This window comes from Rhinatrema bivittatum, chromosome 1, assembly GCF_901001135.1.
Source record: "Rhinatrema bivittatum chromosome 1, aRhiBiv1.1, whole genome shotgun sequence".
Classification (NCBI taxonomy): Eukaryota; Metazoa; Chordata; class Amphibia; order Gymnophiona; family Rhinatrematidae; genus Rhinatrema; species Rhinatrema bivittatum.
In genome coordinates, this window is record NC_042615.1 from 524,302,842 (window position 1) to 524,320,447 (window position 17,606).

The 17,606-nt window shown below is 48.1% G+C and overlaps 1 protein-coding gene across 2 annotated transcripts in view; it reads left to right on the top strand.

Moving 5' to 3' along the window:
- The window catches only part of DMRT1 (doublesex and mab-3 related transcription factor 1), a 322,036-nt gene that overhangs the window by 166,548 nt on the left and 137,882 nt on the right, over nucleotides 1-17,606 (top strand). For both annotated transcript variants that reach the window (XM_029613177.1, XM_029613183.1), the window contains exon 3: nucleotides 11,066-11,349. In XM_029613177.1, coding sequence (XP_029469037.1) covers nucleotides 11,066-11,349 — 284 coding nt within the window. The remainder of the gene's footprint in view (nucleotides 1-11,065; nucleotides 11,350-17,606) is intronic.

Below are 17,606 nucleotides of genomic sequence, written 5' to 3' on the forward strand. Positions count from 1 at the left end.
TATCTGCCCCTGCCACCCACTTATCTACCCCCACTCATCTACCCACTAACACTTTCTATTCAACTACCTACCCCCACCCACTCATTAATTCCGCACCAACCTATCTACCACAACACATCCACTTACCCCTCCCCGTCCATTCACAATTACTCCCACCCATCTTCTAATCCACCCATCAAATAATCCACTTCCCATTTATCTAACAATCTGCTACACATCTTCTGACTTTCCAATTCACTAATTCAACTCCTACTCATCTAACTCCCACCCATTCACTAACCCACCCCCACTTACCTAAAATCCCACAATCCACTAACTCATAGAAACATAGAAACATAGAAATGACGGCAGAAGAAGACCGAATGGCCCATCCAGTCTGCCCAGCAAGCCTCACACATTTTTTCTCTCATTCTTATCTGTTTCTCTTAGCTCCTTGTTCTATTCCCCTTCCACCCCCACCATTAATGTAGAGAGCAGTGATGGAGCTGCATCCAAGTGAAATATCTAGCTTGATTAGTTAGGGGTAGTAGGGGCAGTAACCGCCGCGATAAGCAAGCTACACCCATGCTTATTTGTTTTACCTAGACTATGTTGTATAGCCCTTGTTGGTTTTTTTTTTTCTTCTCCCCTGCCGTTGAAGCAGAGAGCCATGCTGGATATGCATTGAAAGTGAAGTATCAGGCACATTTGGTTTGGGGTAGTGACCGCCGTAACAAGCCAGCTACTCCCCGCTTTTTGAGTGCGAACCCTTTTTCTTCTCCCTTGCCGTTGTAGCAGAGAGCTCTGCTGGATGTGTGAAGTATCAGTTATTCTTCTCCCCTGTCATTGAAGCAGAGAGCTATGCTGTATATGCATTGAAAGTGAAGTATCAGGCATATTTGGTTTGGGGTAGTAACCGCCGTAACAAGCCAGCTACTCCCCTCTTTGTGAGTGCAAATCCTTTTTTCCATTACCTCTTGCTGTTGAAGCTTTGAGCGATGTAGGAGTCACAGTAAGCATGTGTATGTTTATTTAATAAGGGTATTGTGTCAATAGCCATCATTCTGGCGAGTCACCCACTCTTCATTGGCGGCCTCTTGACTTTATGGATCTGCAGTGTTTATCCCACGCCCCTTTGAAGTCTTTCACAGTTCTGGTCTTCACCACTTCCTCCGGAAGGGCATTCCAGGCATCCACCACCCTCTCCGTGAAGAAATACTTCCTGACATTGGTTCTGAATCTTCCTCCCTGGAGCCTCAAATCGTGACCCCTGGTTCTGCTGATTATTTTCCTACGGAAGAGGTTTGTCGTTGATTTTGGATCATTAAAACCTTTCAAGTATCTGAAAGTCTGTATCATATCACCTCTGCTCCTCCTTTCCTCCAGGGTGTACATATTTAGATTCTTCAATCTCTCCTCGTACGTCATCCGATGAAGATCCTCCACCTTCCTGGTCGCCCTTCTCTGTACCGCTTCCATCTTGTCTTTGTCTTTTTGTAGATACGGTCTCCAGAACTGAACACAGTACTCCAGGTGAGGCCTCACCAAGGACCTGTACAAGGGAATAATCACTTCCCTTTTCTTACTCGATATTCCTCTCTCTATGCAGCCCAGCATTCTTCTGGCTTTTGCTATCACCTTGTCGCATTGTTTCGCTGTCTTCACATCATTAGACACTATCACCCCAAGGTCCCTCTCCTGCTCAGTGCACATCAGCCTTTCCCCCCCCATCGAGTACAGTTCATTCGGATTTCCACTCCCCATATGCATGACTCTGCACTTCTTGGCATTGAATCTCAGCTGCCATATCTTCGACCACTCTTCCAGTTTCCTTAGATCCCGTCTCATTCTCTCCACTCCTTCCGGCGTGTCCACTCCTTTCTCAGCTGAGGTTACGTTATTCCTATCTAATGCTTTTTCATTTTTATGTGCACAAATCATGTTTTATGTGAGATACTCATATGCTAAGTGCACATTTTTGCTCATGTGCGGACATATTTTTATGTTATTATACATTTGTAATTATACAAGTTATTATACATTAACTTGTTGCATTGAGGTTAACTTGTTTTTCAGTGCATGAGTAAAGAAAATATGCACTAAAATTGTAGTGTACTTTTTCCTCATCTTTTATTATGTCAGCTCTTGAATGATATCTTAGGTATGGTTGTTTCTCCTAGGACAAACAGGATGGTAGTCCTCACACGTGGGTGACATCATTGGATAGAGCCCGGTACAGAAAACTTACGTCAAAGTTTCTGGAACTGTGACTGAGCATACTGAGCATGTCCAGCACTCCACATGGGGTCCCTCTTTGGTCTCTTTTTTTTCTTTGGAGCTTTCGCCTCGTGGTAGAGTGAGCTCGTAGCTTTTTCTTAGAAATTGCCATTGGAAACTTTTTCCACCATCCTTTTCAGGTTTTCTCGTGAATCCATTGAACGCGGATACCTCTTAGTTCCCTCTAGTTCCCCCAGTCAGGTTTTTTGGTGATTTGGTAAGTCTTATTTCGCTTCTGTTACCTCCATGGTGGCAGTGCCACAGTGCCCGCTGGCTTCGACCGCCCACCTTCACCGTCTCTTGATTTTTCCCTTTCCTTTTGTTCATCATGGCCTTGACTGGGTTTCTGTCAGTGCCCCAGTGCCTGAGGATCATGTCCATCACAGATCCCCATGAGGTGTGTGTCCTCTGCCTGGGAGCATCACACGATGTTCGGGGTTGCAGCATGTGCACCAAGATGACCCCCAAGGATGTCGCGCTTGGCTGAACAAGATGGAAAAGCTGTTTGGTCAAGGAAGTCTGAGGCATTAACATCGGCTTTGGTAGCATTTGCATTGATGGATCTGGGAGCCGCACCGATGGACACCGAGCCATCGGCATCAGCAGGGCCATCGGTTCCATCAATGCTGTCAGAGGATAGGGGCGCCGGGGACTGGCCCCTATCAGTCTCTTCAAAGTTGAGAACATTGGGTTCGTCGTCATTGACCTCGGCACTGGGGAGAGACTGGGCCGAGCACCAAGGAAAGCCAAGGAAGCATCAGCACTGGTCGCCCTCGATGTATGGTGCCAGGTATGAGAAAGGTGCTGGCTAATGCCATGATGCCTCCGAAGCGACCCTGAGGCAAGGAATGCCCATCCTTCAGCTCAACGTGTTTATTGGTGTGTTACCGACCCAGTTGGTGCTGGTTCCTGGGAGGCCATCGATGCCTGGCAGGGTACCGATGCTTCCCTGACCAATATGGTGCTTGTTGCTGGTTCCTCCTCCGAGGAAGCTCCATCAAGGCTGGCAGGAACATCGAGACCTGCAGCCCCCCCATCTACTGATGCCCATGCTTCTGGACGAAGGCCAAGCACCCAGGGCCCCAACCCCTGTGGACTACAGTGAGGATGAGGCCCTTTATGACCCCTGGGGGGTTGACACTGCAGAATCTTCCAAGGATTCGGAGGGTTTCCCTTCAGAGCCATCTCCTCCAGATGAGTGAAGGAAGTCTCTTCCAGAGGACCTGACGTTGCAGGTTTTGTAAGGACAATGGCAGAGACCATTCCCTTTCAGTTAATGATGGAGGAGAATGCCAGGCATAAGATGCTGGAAATCCTCCAGTTCGTGGAGGCCCTAAAGAATTGTGGTGGTCCCGGTGCATGAGATCTTTAGGGTGTTGCTGCTGAGGCTCTGGGAGCACCCCTTTACAGTACATCCTGTCAATAGGAAGGTGGGTGGGGTTTATCTTGTCCAACAGGCTACCGGATTCGAGAAGCATCAGCGATCACACCAGTTGGTAGAGGTGGAATCTGCTCTAAAGAAGGCCAAGTGATCTTGGACCCACACCTCGGCACCCCCAGGCAAGGATCATAGAGCGATGGACGCTCTTGGGAGGAAAGTGTTCCATGGTGCCATGCTCATTGTTCTCATTGCCTCTTACCAGCCTACATGAGCCAGTACTCTTGCAACCTCTGGAAGCAGGTGCAAGAGGCGGCCGCCTCAACAGCAGCAAGACTCCTTTTCTTATCACTGGTGCTTCAGGGCCTGGAGTGTGGAAAACATGAAGTTCATTCAACCTATGATGTTTTCAAGTTGGCAGCGAGAGTCTCTCCAGCAGGAATCTGTGCCCGCAGAATGGCATGGCTGCGGGCCTCGGGTCTCCGACCAGAAGTACAGGAAAGACTCGCTGACCTGCCTTGCCCAGGAGAGAATCTCTTCGGAGATAAGGTAAGGGACATGGTGGCTCAGTTGCGGATTCACTATGAGACCCTCCAACAGCTCTCCGCTAGCACTTTAGACCCACCCTCCTCAGCCAGGAGGTCTGCGAGGCAGGGTCAGAGGAAGTCTTTCTACCACCAGAGGAAGTACTTTCCTTTGGTCCCTTGCTACCGTTCGCAGAGGGTGAGCTCAGGTGGCCGTCCCAGGCAACAGAGAGTTCTCAAGCCGCAGCCAGCTCCCCATCCAAATCCTGGGGTGGAGTTTTGAATGGATAGTAGAGAGTATAAAGCCAACCACCTGTACCCGAGATGCTTGACCCTCCAGTTGAGGGCAGACTACGATACTTTGCGGATTGGTGGCCCAGTATAACCTCGACCAGTGGGTTCTGTCCATCGTCAGTCAAGGGTACCAATTAAACCTATTGGGTGTCCTTCCAAATTGCCCCGTGCCCATTTTGGAGGCCAATAGCACATCAGGAGGTACTACTTCGGGAGCTCTTCACCTTCTTAATGGCCGGAGCAGTCGAATCTGTCCCACGAGGGCAAAGAGGGCAGGAATTCTACTCCCGGTACTTCCTGATTCTAAAGAGAACAGGGGGACTCCGTCCCATCCTAGATCTAAGGGCCTTGAACAGATTTCTCAAAAAAGAAAAGTTCAAGATGGTTTCCCTGGGCACCCTGATTCCCCTCCTGCAAAATGGGGACTGGCTGTGCTTCCTCGATTTAAAGGATGCATACACTCACCTCGAGATCTTCCCAGGTCACAGGAGGTATCTCAGATCTGTGGTGGGGAAATAGCACTTCCAGTGCAGAGTATTGCCATTTGGGTTAGCGTCAGCCCCACATGTCTTCACAAAATGTCTGGCAGTGGTAGGGGGCGCACCTCTGCAGACTAGGAGTGCATGTTTTCCCGTACTGGTCAATGGCACCTCTCAGACAGGGTCCGATCGGTCCTTGCGCTTTACCATCCTGGTCACTAGGGTTTGTCATCAACTATCCAAAGTCCCATCTCAGCCCATCACCTTGACTGGGCTTTCTAGGAGCCCTACTAGACATGGCTCAGGCAAAAGTCTTCCTGCCACAGTCCAAGGTGGTCACCTTGGCTCCATAGCAACATTGATTCAACAGAGCCAGCAGGTTTCAGCTTGGTACATGTTGAGACTATTGAGCCACATGGCTGCAACTGTCCATGTTACTCCCTTGGTGCGCTTACACATGTGCAGAGCCCAATGGATCCTGAGCTCACAGTCACACCAGGCCACACACAGCCTCCAGGTTTGCATCCGAGTCACTTTGCCTCTCCAGGGCTCTTTGACATGGTGGCGGGCTCTCTCGAATTTGGAACGGGGAATATCTTTCCAAAATCCTCCTACCCTAATTCTCCTAACCAGAGATGCTTCCACCTTGGACTGGGGAGCTCATATAGAGGGACTCCACACCCAGGCTTATGATCCGCCCAGGAAGCACGGGGTCAGATCAACTTCCTGGAGCTCCGGGCGATCAGGTACGTGATGTGGGCTTTCAGAGATCGGTTGTTTAGCAAAATTGTCCTGATACAAACAGACAACCAAGTTGCTATGTGGTATGTCAACAAGCAAGGAGGCACAGGGTCATACCTGCTGTGTCAGGAAGCAGTCCAGATCTGGTCCTGGGCCCTATCCCATGGGATGGAACTCAGACCATGTATGTGGCCGGAATGGAGAATGTGATAGCGGACAGGCTGAGTAGTGCCTTCAAATCTCACATATGGTCTCTGTACCAGGAGTAGTGAACCAGATCTTCTGCCTCTGGGGGAGCCCAGAAGTGGATTTCTTCATAACCCCCTGCAATAGGAAGAGATGTAGTTGCGATGGAGGGGGTGGAGAGAGGGGCGGCCAGAATGATAAAGGGGATGGAACAGCTCCCCTATTGTTGCGTCCATTGCTGCTCGACGTCCTCACTCCGCCCTCTTACCTCTGTGGCGACTCCCTCCAGGTCAGATGGACTGCTAGCTGCCACGAGGTCTTCTTGCTGTCTCTCTCCGGCGTCCCCAGACTGGCACGATGCTGCAGATCCGCCATGTTCCTGATGACGTAGAGCGCGCGTGCTCCGATGTATGTACCAGCCAGGGCGTTCCCCTGAGATGACGTCATCCACGTCCAATATATAAGGTCTCAGAATTTGCTAACGAATCGAGTTAGCAAGGATTTGTCCAAGCTACTCTGCCTCCTCGGACTTACCAGGGGTACCCGCTCCTCGGGGGCCTCGCTCTCTTATCTTTATTTCAGATTGCCGATAGGAACTGGTACTCGCTCCTCTAGGGCCCATGTTCCTAAACACTCTGAAGATTCTCTACTGCCTAGAAGCTGTCGCAGATACAGACACTTGTGAGTTACCACCACTCTCTCAGAGCTTTCCCTGGAACCAGGTACTCGCTCCTCGAGGGCCTAACCCTTTCCAGCTACTGAGCTTCTTAAGACCTTATATGAGTGTTGTCATCTAGTTCTGGCTATGACACAGCATACCCTGTCTACTCACTGTCTATAGTTTCTCTACAGCTCAACCCTGGGATCGCGGTTCCAGTACCTGAGGGACTTCAGCCCTGCCGGGCATACCTGCTCACTACGGCCACCTCTGGTGGTTCTACTAACCTGTCTAATAAAAGAATTATCTGTGTCTGTCTCCGTACTCAAGCCTAGCCGGTGGTCCCTCTCAGGATATCCTCCTGGGGGCGTAGTCATCTGCCATCGCCCAAGGATCCACCTGTCTACATTCTTCTACAGCTGAGTGTCCTCTCCAAGCACTCCGCTAGTACAGTGTGCTAACTCCTCCTTCCACAGGAGCTGTAGCATAACAAGATTGCTACTCCCTAGCAAACCTAACAAGATTGCTAACTCCTCATGGGATCATAATAGATTGTTAACTCCTTCCTCCGTAGGAGTTAGTTTCTTACAGATTGCTACTCTTCCCCCTCTTGAGGAGTAGAACATAACAGACTGCTAACTCCTCCCTCCGTGAGAGCTATAATCTAACAGATTGCTAACTCCTCCCTCTCCAGGAGTTGATCCATAACAGATTGCCAACTCCCATCTGCTTGCTCCTCCCACCAGTCAGCAGTTCCCAACACCTATGAGGAAGGGCTGAAGAGGTTGGCGCTGTTCAGCTTGGAGAGGAGACGACTGAGGGGGGATATGATGGAGGTCTTTGAGATCATGAGAGGTCTTGTACGAGTGGATGTGAGGCGGTTGTTTACAATTTCGGATGGTGAAAGGACTGGGGAGCATTCCATGACGCTGGCAAGTGGCACATTTAGGACTAATTGGAAAAAATTATTTTTCGCTCGACGCACAATTGAGCTCTGGAGTTTGTTGCCAGAGGATGTGGTTAGTGCAGTTGGTGTAGCTGGGTTCGGAATGGGTTTGATTGGATTCTTGAAGAAGAAGACCATTAACTGCTATTAATCAAGTTTACTTAAGGAATAGCCACTGCTATTAATTGCATCAGTAGCATGGGATCTTCTTGGTGTTTGGGTGCTTGCCAGGTTCTTGTGGAGGCAGGATGCTGGGCTTGATGGACCCTTGGTCTGACCCAGCATGGCAATTTCTTATGTTCTTATGTTTCTTATGAAGCTGATTCAGCTCTGCTCCCTGTATAGGTCAGACGGTAAACCAGCCTCTGATGCCTTTGCTCGACGTTGGGGTAGGAGTCTTCTGTACGCATATCCTCCGATTCCTCTAGCCATGAAGACTGTCTTGAAGCTTCGCAAGGGCTGAGAGACTATGATCCTCATAGCTGCTCATTGGCCGAGACAGATTTGGTTTCCACTCCTTTGGTAGTTGCCCATCTGGAAAACGATCAATCTGGAGACTTCCCCAGATCTCAGCACGCAAGATCAGGGCAGACTGCAGCATCCCAACCTCCAGGCCCTGTTGCTCACAGCCTGGATGTTGAGAGGTTAATCCTGCAGCCGCTCGATCTTTCTGAGGATATGTCTCAGGTCTTAGTGGCTTCCAGAAAGCCTTCCACTAGAAAGTCCTATGGACTGAAGTGGAAGAGGTTTCTGTGTGGTGTGAGCAGAAGGCCCAAGATCCGTTCTCTCTCCCCACACAGAAACTGCTTGACTACCTTCTAAACCTATCGGAGGCTGGCTTGAAGACCAACTCTTTAGATTTCATCTCAGTGCATTTGATGCATACCACCAAGGCGTAGGTGGTTCGCCCATCTTGTACAGCCGATAGTTGTACGCTTTATGCAGGGCCTGCTTCAATTGAATCCTCCTCTAAGGCCTCCTACTGTGTCTTGGGACCTCAACGTGGTGCCAGCTCAGCTGATGAAAGCTCCTTTTGAGCCGCTGTGCTCCAGTGACCTGAAGTACCTGACCTGGAATTCATATTTTTGGTGACGGTCACTTCAGCGTGCAGGGTCACTGACTCCGGTCTTTAGTGGCTTAACCACTTTATACTAAGTTTATCATGATAGGATGGTCTTGCATATGCACCCTAAGTTCCTGCCCAAGGTGGTGACGGATTTCCATCTTATCCAATCAATCTTCCAGATAACATTCTTTCCTAGGCCTCATTTGCACCTAGCCGAATGAGCCCTGCACAGTTTGGACTGCAAGAGAGCCTTAGCCTTCTGTCTGGAGTAGGCAGAAGCCCATAGACAGTCCACCCAACTTTTTATTTCTTTGATAAGTGTAGGTTGGGAGTTGCTATTGCCAAACAGGTACTATCCAGTTGGCTAGCAGACTGCATTTCCTTCTGTTATGCCCAGGCGGGACTGCATCTTGGGGGATCATGTCAAGGCTCATTCTGTCAGAACCATGGCAACATTGGTGGCCCACTTGCAAGCAGTTCCTGTGGAGGAGATCTGCAAGGCTGTGATGTGGAGTTCTCTCCACACATTCACATCTCATTACTGTCTGGACAAGAATGGATGACGTGACAGTACGTTCGACCAGTCTGTCCTCCGGAATCTTTTTGAGATGTGGAACCCAGCTCTCCCTGCCTAGGGCCCATTGTTTGAGTTCAGGCTGTCCCCCCTCTGTTACCAGCAGCACTGCGGTTGTTGTGCCTATTGGCACCTGGTTAGGTGTCTGTTGGTCCCCTTTTGTGATGGGGAGCAGCCTGTAGCTAGGGATTCACCCATGTGTGAGGACTACCATCCTGCTTGTCCTAGGAGAAAGCAGAGTTGCTTACCTGTAACAGGTGTTCTCCTAGGAGAGCAGGATGTTAGTCCTCACAAAACTTGCCCGCTACCCCACGGAGTTGGGTTTCTCCTATTTTTTGTTTAATTTTTATTGTAATTCTGTATTTCAAGACTGAAGATGACCCTGTGTGGATGCGTGAAATAGGGCATGCTGGCTATGCTCTGTATGTTCAGTCAAAGTTCCAGAAACTTTGACATTTATTTTATTTATTTATTTAAATTCTTTTAATATACCGATGCTCAAGACCAGGTCTTATCGTACCGGTTTACAATGAACTAGGGGGAAAAAACCAGTTAACAAAAGAAGCAGGAAATTACATTATAACAGGGAATGTGGAACTTGGTAGTTAGAGGAAAGGATAGGTTAAACAATTTCTAACAGGAGAACAAAGCAAATAAGCAGAAACGTAAGTGCTTACATGGTAAGCATTATATACCAAAATTACATCGTGTGTAATATTAGGCAAGTTATATTAAAGTGCGGTTGTCCGAGAAACAGTTCCTTTTTTGAGTTGCTGAAGGAGGACGCAACCGCGGGGTATGTAACTGTGGGGGTGATCCTGCGGTTTCTTCAGGGGTATGCTTGGGCGAACAGCCAAGTTTTTAATTTTTTTCTGAAAGTGATATGGCAGTGTTCCTGGCGGAGATCTGGCGGGAGAGAGTTCCAGTGATGCGGACCGGCAGTTGATAGTGCACGTTTTTCAATGGTGTTGTGGAGAACATAATGGTGTTGTGGAGACATAAGTTTTCCATGCCGGGCTTCATCTGATGATGTCACCCATGTGTGAGGACTAACATCCTGCTGTCCTAGGAGAATACCTGTTACAGGTAAGCAACTCTGCTTTTTCTATATGGTATGTTATTTTATGTTATTTTGATATTGAATTGTTTTTATGCTTTATTTGTACTTTGACTTATTTTATTGTATATTATTGAGCTGTACATTGTATTCTATTTTTACTCCATCTTCAGCACAAGTAGAAAGACAGGTAAGAAAATTAAACAAATATCTAAACAGAGAAACCATTTTTACATGTTCCTACAGTGTCCTAAGTTAAAACTTCACTTTGATTTTATGAAGAGCATTTTCCTTTATTCTCTGTTGATTTTTCTGTAAGGTGTTTATGCTTTGGGGAATCAATATTAGTTATAAAAAGAGAGTTACGTTGTGTTTTGTGCAGATTTCCCATTGTGATGCAAACTAGGGATTGTACAAAGCTGGAAGGACAGAATCTCCAACTTGGGACTGGAGAATGCTCTTCCTTTTTCCTCTTTTCTAATTGTTTCACGAATCAGAATAGAAGTATTGCAGAATGATTTATAAGTTTAGAATAAAAGGAACCATTAACAATGCACTTGAGTATTTGTATTTTTTTTATACTTTTGAAATTTTGTCATATTTAATTTGTATTTCTTTTAAAAATTTTAGTGAATAAAGGTTTTTGGTTTTTTTTACATTATCTTCTTCTCAGTCATTTTCTCGCTGTCTGTGTCTGACTGTATCTTTTTGCCTCTTTTTGTGTGTCTTTCTCTTCTGTTTCACTGTTTGCCTGTTCCTATGAGTAGTAGTAGAACCAGCAGGCAGGCTAACAAACAAAATAAAGTTTTGCTTGGAGAACAATGAGAGACTCGTAGACCAGACCTGGGTCAGGATCCTGTTTGTCGCTTGACCACCTGACTGTGTTTGTTTTTGTTTTTGCTGCAGAGGGGCGAATGCTTATCCAGGACATCCCTTCCATCACCAGCAGGGGGCACCTGGAGAGCACATCTGAACTGGTTATGGACTCCCCCTACTACAGCAATTTCTACCAGCCTTCTCTGTATCCATATTACAACAACCTGTACAACTACCCACAGTACCAGGTGGCCATGGCGGCCGATTCCTCTGCAGCTGACATGGGAAGCACATTGGGAGGCTCTCCAGTGAAGAGCGGCCTTCGCAGTCTTCCAACCACTTATGTGTCCAGCCAGACTGGAAACCAGTGGCAGGTACTGTGCCGTATAAGTTAGCAGTTTCATGCTGTGTGGCAGGAGGAGAATGTGTAAAATAAAAAAAATAATGCTGAAAGATTTTATATGCACCGAAAACAGGTCTTATCCATCCCCTCTCACCCTGCATCCAAAATAACCCCAACCACAATAAACAAACCCAGAGGTATTAGTGAAAATCTTCAGAGGGGTAGCCATGTTAGTCTGGTGTAGCAGAAATGACAAGAAAGAGATGCGTGGCAACCAGACTAAGCACTTTATTGAGACATGAGCTTTCAAGGACCAGAGATTACTTTGTTTGATGCATAAATTGTGGAACAGGAAATGGGTAAATGTACATGAAGATGGGTGGGAGGGGGAAGATACAGAACATGGAGAAGGCATTGAATAAGGCAGGACAGGGCAAGATGTGGAGAGGTATTAGGAAGAAGTTGAGGCAAAAATAAGCACGTGAAGGGGGAGGAGGACTTGCCAGCTCTTCCTGTCTTGAGAGGGACTTTCCCTTTTATTGGACCACGACTAGCTATTTAATTCATGTCCTGTTCCTAAAATTTCCCTCCTACCACAGTTTTTCTCTTCATTTTTTTGGGAGGTGGGGGTGGGGCCTGGCATTTGCCATCTGATCTTTTGGGCTTTCTAGCTTACTCTGCACTGGCCTCCACTGAGCTGTGGAAGCAGGAGCCTTTCTTTACAGTTCCCAGGGTGGTTCCTCCCATGCTGTATTTTACTGGCCTTTCCCTTCTCCTCTCTTCAACTCACCCAGCCCTCCATCTGGGGCCAGAGACCATGTCTCCCTCTAGCTCCAATGCATTCTGACGTCTAGATGTGACTGTTGTGAACGGTCACGGATTTAGGATTTTGTTGTCCTTAAGCACTGAAGGTGCTGTCACCCCCCCACCCCTCAAAACACACACATTCCCAGTATGGTTGGAGAACAGGGAGCAGGTGGAAGGCACAGCGCCACAGTTTCTAGTGGCGACTCAGAGGTAGATTCTGTGGCAAAAAATGTGAAAATTCTGAATTATATTGACAAACATTTCCGTCTTTTATAGTAGGTTATAAACTTTGCTTGCATCTATATAATTTATTTTACCCTTATTGGTTGAGGAAAAGGGATCTCAATTATCGGTATAGGAAAGAGATCTCAGGGATGGGGAAAGGAGAGGGTGAGAGGACAAGAAATGGGGTGAGGAGAAGGTAACAGGACAGGGGATGAGGAGAGCAGAAGGAGAGAGAACCAGAGATAGCAGATTGGGAAAGATCAAGCAGGGAAGAGATCAGGATTCTAGGATGGGAGAAGAGGTAGAGAGGCCAGGATCTGGGGAGAAGGAAGAGCTTGGTGGTTCCTGCATCTGGGGGATAGAATCCCAGATGAAAGAAGAGAGGATGTGAAGTACAGTGGGGCGCTGATGGTGGGGAGAGGGGCAGGTGAGGAGGAAGTGGCAGGTGTCCCTGCCATGCTCTAGTCCAGCTCTCTCTTGCATCCCCTCTTTAACCTCCCACCCAATCTGGCACAGACACACCCACACACTCACCCACATAGCACCAGTTCCCTCTCACACACAGAAATACTGCATCCCTCTCCCGTTCTCCTCTCACACAGAGGCATGCCTCCCAGCTGTTCCCCTCTCATCCTCCAGTGATCCCCCACACGTCCCTCCTAACCTACCCAAAATGATCCCCTTTGCTCTGTCTGCATCAGGCTCGCTCCCTTCCCCTCCTGTTCTCTGCATGCTGGGGAAGAGTGTGTTGGGGGGGAGGAGGGGGTTCCTTGTGCCAGCTAGGATTAGAGTAGTTTTGAGGGCAGTGCCCCATGGCAGAAGATGTTAGGCAGTCTACTTGCTACTTGGATCACTCATGGCATTCATTGAGCCCTGAGGATGCTGTTCACAGTTATTCCGGGGTTTTCAAAAGTGCAAACCACCTTGTGTTGTTTAAGCAGAGCTAACAGGTGATACAATTTCTGGAAGGAGGACTTTAAGTCAATTCTAGAATTTTGACACCCCTTTTGATACCAACTTCTTTTCCTTGGCATACCTTTTTCTACCTGGTCCTTCAGGGTGGGAAATGCGATTCATCAGGTTTGAGAATGAGGTCTGCCTCCAGCCTGTAGTTGGCACTGCAGGGTCTGCTGGATTATCTGTTCACTGCTCCTAGTTCTGTGCCCCTCACTTCCTCCAAGTGGCCATCTTGTTCCTGTCTGATCCTGATTGGTCCAGTGGTGGACCTGTCACTAGTGGGGTTGGGTATATCTTCCTCACTTTGGGCTGGTCCCAGCACTGGTACATTGGATTGTCATTGTTTTCCTGGCCTTTTTCTTGTTCGGTCATAAATACCTTGTTACTGCAAGGATTCTTGTTTCAGTCTTGCTTTGCTTGCTCTTGTTCCTGTCCAACCATGAGTGCCTTTAATTTTGGATCATGTATTTTAATTTTGCCTTGGTTGGGACAGTCTTGCCTTTGCTGTTAAGGCTTAGTGACATTAAACTACCTTATTCAGCTTTCTTGTTTTTGCAGGAACATCAGGGCTCCCCTAAGCTAGGTGTGCAGCTTAAGGCTCACCTGGGGACACCCTGTTAAATCCCTGACACAGAGTCTATGTTGAACAACTTAGATGTTAGCTGTCATAGACCAGGAGACCATATCCTTAAGTCATGAATTAGTTTCCTTATGTACCTTCCCCTCAGCTCAGGCCTAGGGTTTGTAGCTCTAGGCATTTTGATACTTGCAGTGCTGATTTCTAATGGGGGACTTCAAATACCATAATGCACTGGGATGTAAAAGTTCAACACCCTGGAGAACCCCTAGGCTCTGGGCCCCCACTAGACCACCAGGAAAACAATAGCAAGTCTTGTGGGAGTCTGGAGGGTGGGCTATGGTAGAGGTGGAAGGGGTCAGGTCTCAAATTTTTATTGAAGGGGAGAAATTAGGGGGCAGGGATGAGGCCAGTACCAGGACTATACAAATTAGTTCAATTTTCTATTTTGGGGGTGGGGTAGGACAGGGGGTCTATGGAGACCCCTGGGGTGTTTTCTGAACTTTTGGAGGGAGGGTGACGTGGGGCGAGTGGCCTCTTTAAGTCATATCAAATAATGCAGCTTGTGATTTTTTTGACAAGTTGCATTATTGATTTGTATGTTTGGATCAGTAATGAGCTGTTTAGCATGCATTTGTATACTAATCAGCTCATTTAAATATGTGCAGATCCAGCGCTGAAATAACACGAGATATTTCAAATACCTTGCATTATCCGCACATTAGGCCATTTACCACATGAAAAACAGCATTTTTCTTAGCGTCTAGTCAGATGAATCCAGAATCAGTGGGTTATGCACCTCTACCAGCAGATGGAGAAGGAGCAAAGCTGACATCACAGTATATATTAGAGATGTGAATCGGAACCAGAATCAGTTCGGATTTCAGTTCCGATTCACATCTCTAGTATATATATATATATATATATCTATACTTCTTCAGTGACATCAGCCTGCCAGTATTCTCCGTCTCCAGCAAATGGTGGACATGAATCTCCCTACTGAGGATTGCTTCAAGTTTTAGAAGGAGAAATAAAGAAAGGAAGTTTATTTCGCTCCACTCTCCTGTGGTCATACCAAATGGTCCCTCCCGCAGTTGAGAATTCCTGAGGTGATTTCCCAGGTTCCTCAGATGAGTGCCTTGGTCCAGTAGCTGGTTTTCTCAGCTAGCGTGGACTTAGCTGTTAAAACAGCTGAAAGGCAACAGGTGCAGGAAGTCGAGCATGGCGGTGACGGTATATGCCCTCTCCCCCTGCAGCCGGAGTCTTGTCTCTTTACTTAGAAAAAAAAAAAAAGACAGAGACAGAGAAAGGGTTTGTGGGTTTTTCTTTCTTACTCCAGTCTCCGTGCTTGGTCTACTATTCCAACGTTCGTTCCCACCCCCAAGGGACGTTAAGGGACATGGACAGCCTGTTGAGTTGAGCAGCCCTTTTTAGCTAGGCTCCGCTCTTAGGCTTTTCTCTGTGCGCCATGTGGTAGGCCGTGAGGGGTTTTCACACCCTTTTTCCTGTGCATTAGGCTGCCCTCTTCAGGATTGTCTGTTCGTGCAATTGAGTCTGGCTGTGCGTCCGGTTTTCGGACATTTAGTTGGACGCCTGCTTGGGCATCCAGGTTATAGCGATGTCTGTTAGGCATGCGCTTAAGCCAGAGAGGTGGCTTCCTGTAAGCACAATTTGGGATGCCTAAACTTTGGGTGCCTAGCTTTGGGATGCCTAAATTTTGGACCCCAAAGTTCTGGATTCCTACATTTTGAATGCATATTTACAGCATGAATTCAGCTGGATGCATACCTTTCAGTTGCCTGTTAAGCTTACCGACAGACTGATGGCGCCTATAGCTAAGAAACCTAAGCGCCTTTCCCTCTGTGCTATATTCGGGCATCTCAGCCTGGTGTGCTCTCTAACTTGTGCCAGCGCTGCTTGGAAGCTCAGGGAGAATTATCTTCTTCTGATTATACTAAGCCTGGTCCTTCCCAACCCTATGAGGGCCTGGGTAAAGACATGTCAGGAACTCCCTTAACCGGTCCCTTAACTTGGAACTCCCTTAACTGGTTCAACAGTGGGGGAAGGTAGCAGAGTGGGCACAGCACAGGTGCCTTCTGGTTTTGGCATGGATCCTTCTGCCTTTTCTTGGGTAGAAATTTTTCAAGGATTACAATCCTTTCTTCAGACGCAGTCCTCAGCTCCGACCAATCCAGCCAGGTCAGAGACGTAGGTGTAGCCTCTCACTTACCTGATACTACTGTTAAGCGCAGAAGTACTCCTAGATCGGCAGCAGGTTTTACCGAAAGGGATCCGGATGGCACGGATTAGGAGGCCAATCCTGACTCTCTGGAGCAGGGGTCGGGAACCCATGGCTCGCGAGCCAGATATGGCTCTTTTGAGGGCTGCATCTGGCTCGCAGACAAGTGTCGCCACACTTTCCCGCTGACCCAGCTGCTCCCCGGTCCTCCTCCGCCCGGGCTTAAAATGCTGTCAGCCCAGGCGGAACGCGGCAGGACAGCTGGAGTCAGTGGCACCGGCGTGCTCTCTTCTTCCCGCCCCCCCCCCCCCCCCCCGCGGCCCGGAAGAGGAAGTGGTGAGCATCGGGTGCCTGCGCGGCAAGAAGAGGCCACACTAGTGCACTCGGCATCGGCCCGAAGAAAAGAAGACTGCAGCGCGGCTCGGAGGAAAATGAAGAGCTTCAACCGCGGCCGATGGAACTCCGCCTCCGCGAGGGCTGAAAATGAAGAGGTTAGCGTTGGGAGAAGGCTGCTGCTGCCGCAAGTTCCCGGGGTGGGGGAGAGAGAGAGTGAATGAGCGAGCAAGCCTGTGGGTTTGCTTGCTCATTCACTCTCTCTCTCCCGCACCCCCACCCCGGGAACTCGCAGCAGCAGCAGCCTTCTCCCAACGCTAACCTCTTCATTTTCAGCCCTCGCGGAGGCGGAGTCCCATCGGCCGCGGTTGAAGCTCTTCATTTTCCTCCGAGCCGCGCTGCAGTCTTCTTTTCGTCGGACACTAGCGTGGCCTCTTCTTGCCGCGCACGCACCCGATACTCTCCACTTCCTCTTCCGGGCCGCGGGGGGGGGCCTGTGTGTGTGTGTGTGTATGTGTGTGTGAGTGAGAGATTGCATGTATGTGAATGATTGAGAGCCTGTACATGTGAAAGAGAGTATGTCTGTGATTGAGAGCCTGCCTGCGAGAGAGAGAGAGCATGAATGTAAGTTTACCATTGGGAACCTGTATGTGTAAGTTTGTGATTGAAAACCTGTTTGTGTGAAAGAGTATGTGTGTATGATTGAGATCCTTTGTGTGTGAGAGAAATCATGTGTATGTATGATTAAGAGCCTGTGTGTATAAGTAAGAGAGATATCATGTGTGTCTGTGTGTGATTGAGAGCTGGTTTAGGTGATGGAGCATGTGAGTATGTGATTGAGAGCCTGTGTTTAAATGAGAGAGAGAGACCATGTGTGTCTGTGTGTGATTGAGAGCTGATTTAGGTGAGGGAGCATGTGAGTATGTGATTGAGAGCCTGTGTGTAAATGAGAGAAAGAGAGGACATGTTTGTAAGCATGTGAATGAGAGTCTGTGTGTGAGAGAAAAAGACAGCATGTATTTATGTGATTGAAAGCCTGTGTGTGTGTGTAAGCGTGAAAAGATAGACAGCATGTGTGTAAATGTGTAATTAAGAGCCTATATAAGTGAGAGAGAAAAAGCATGTGTATATGTGAGTGACTGAGAGCATG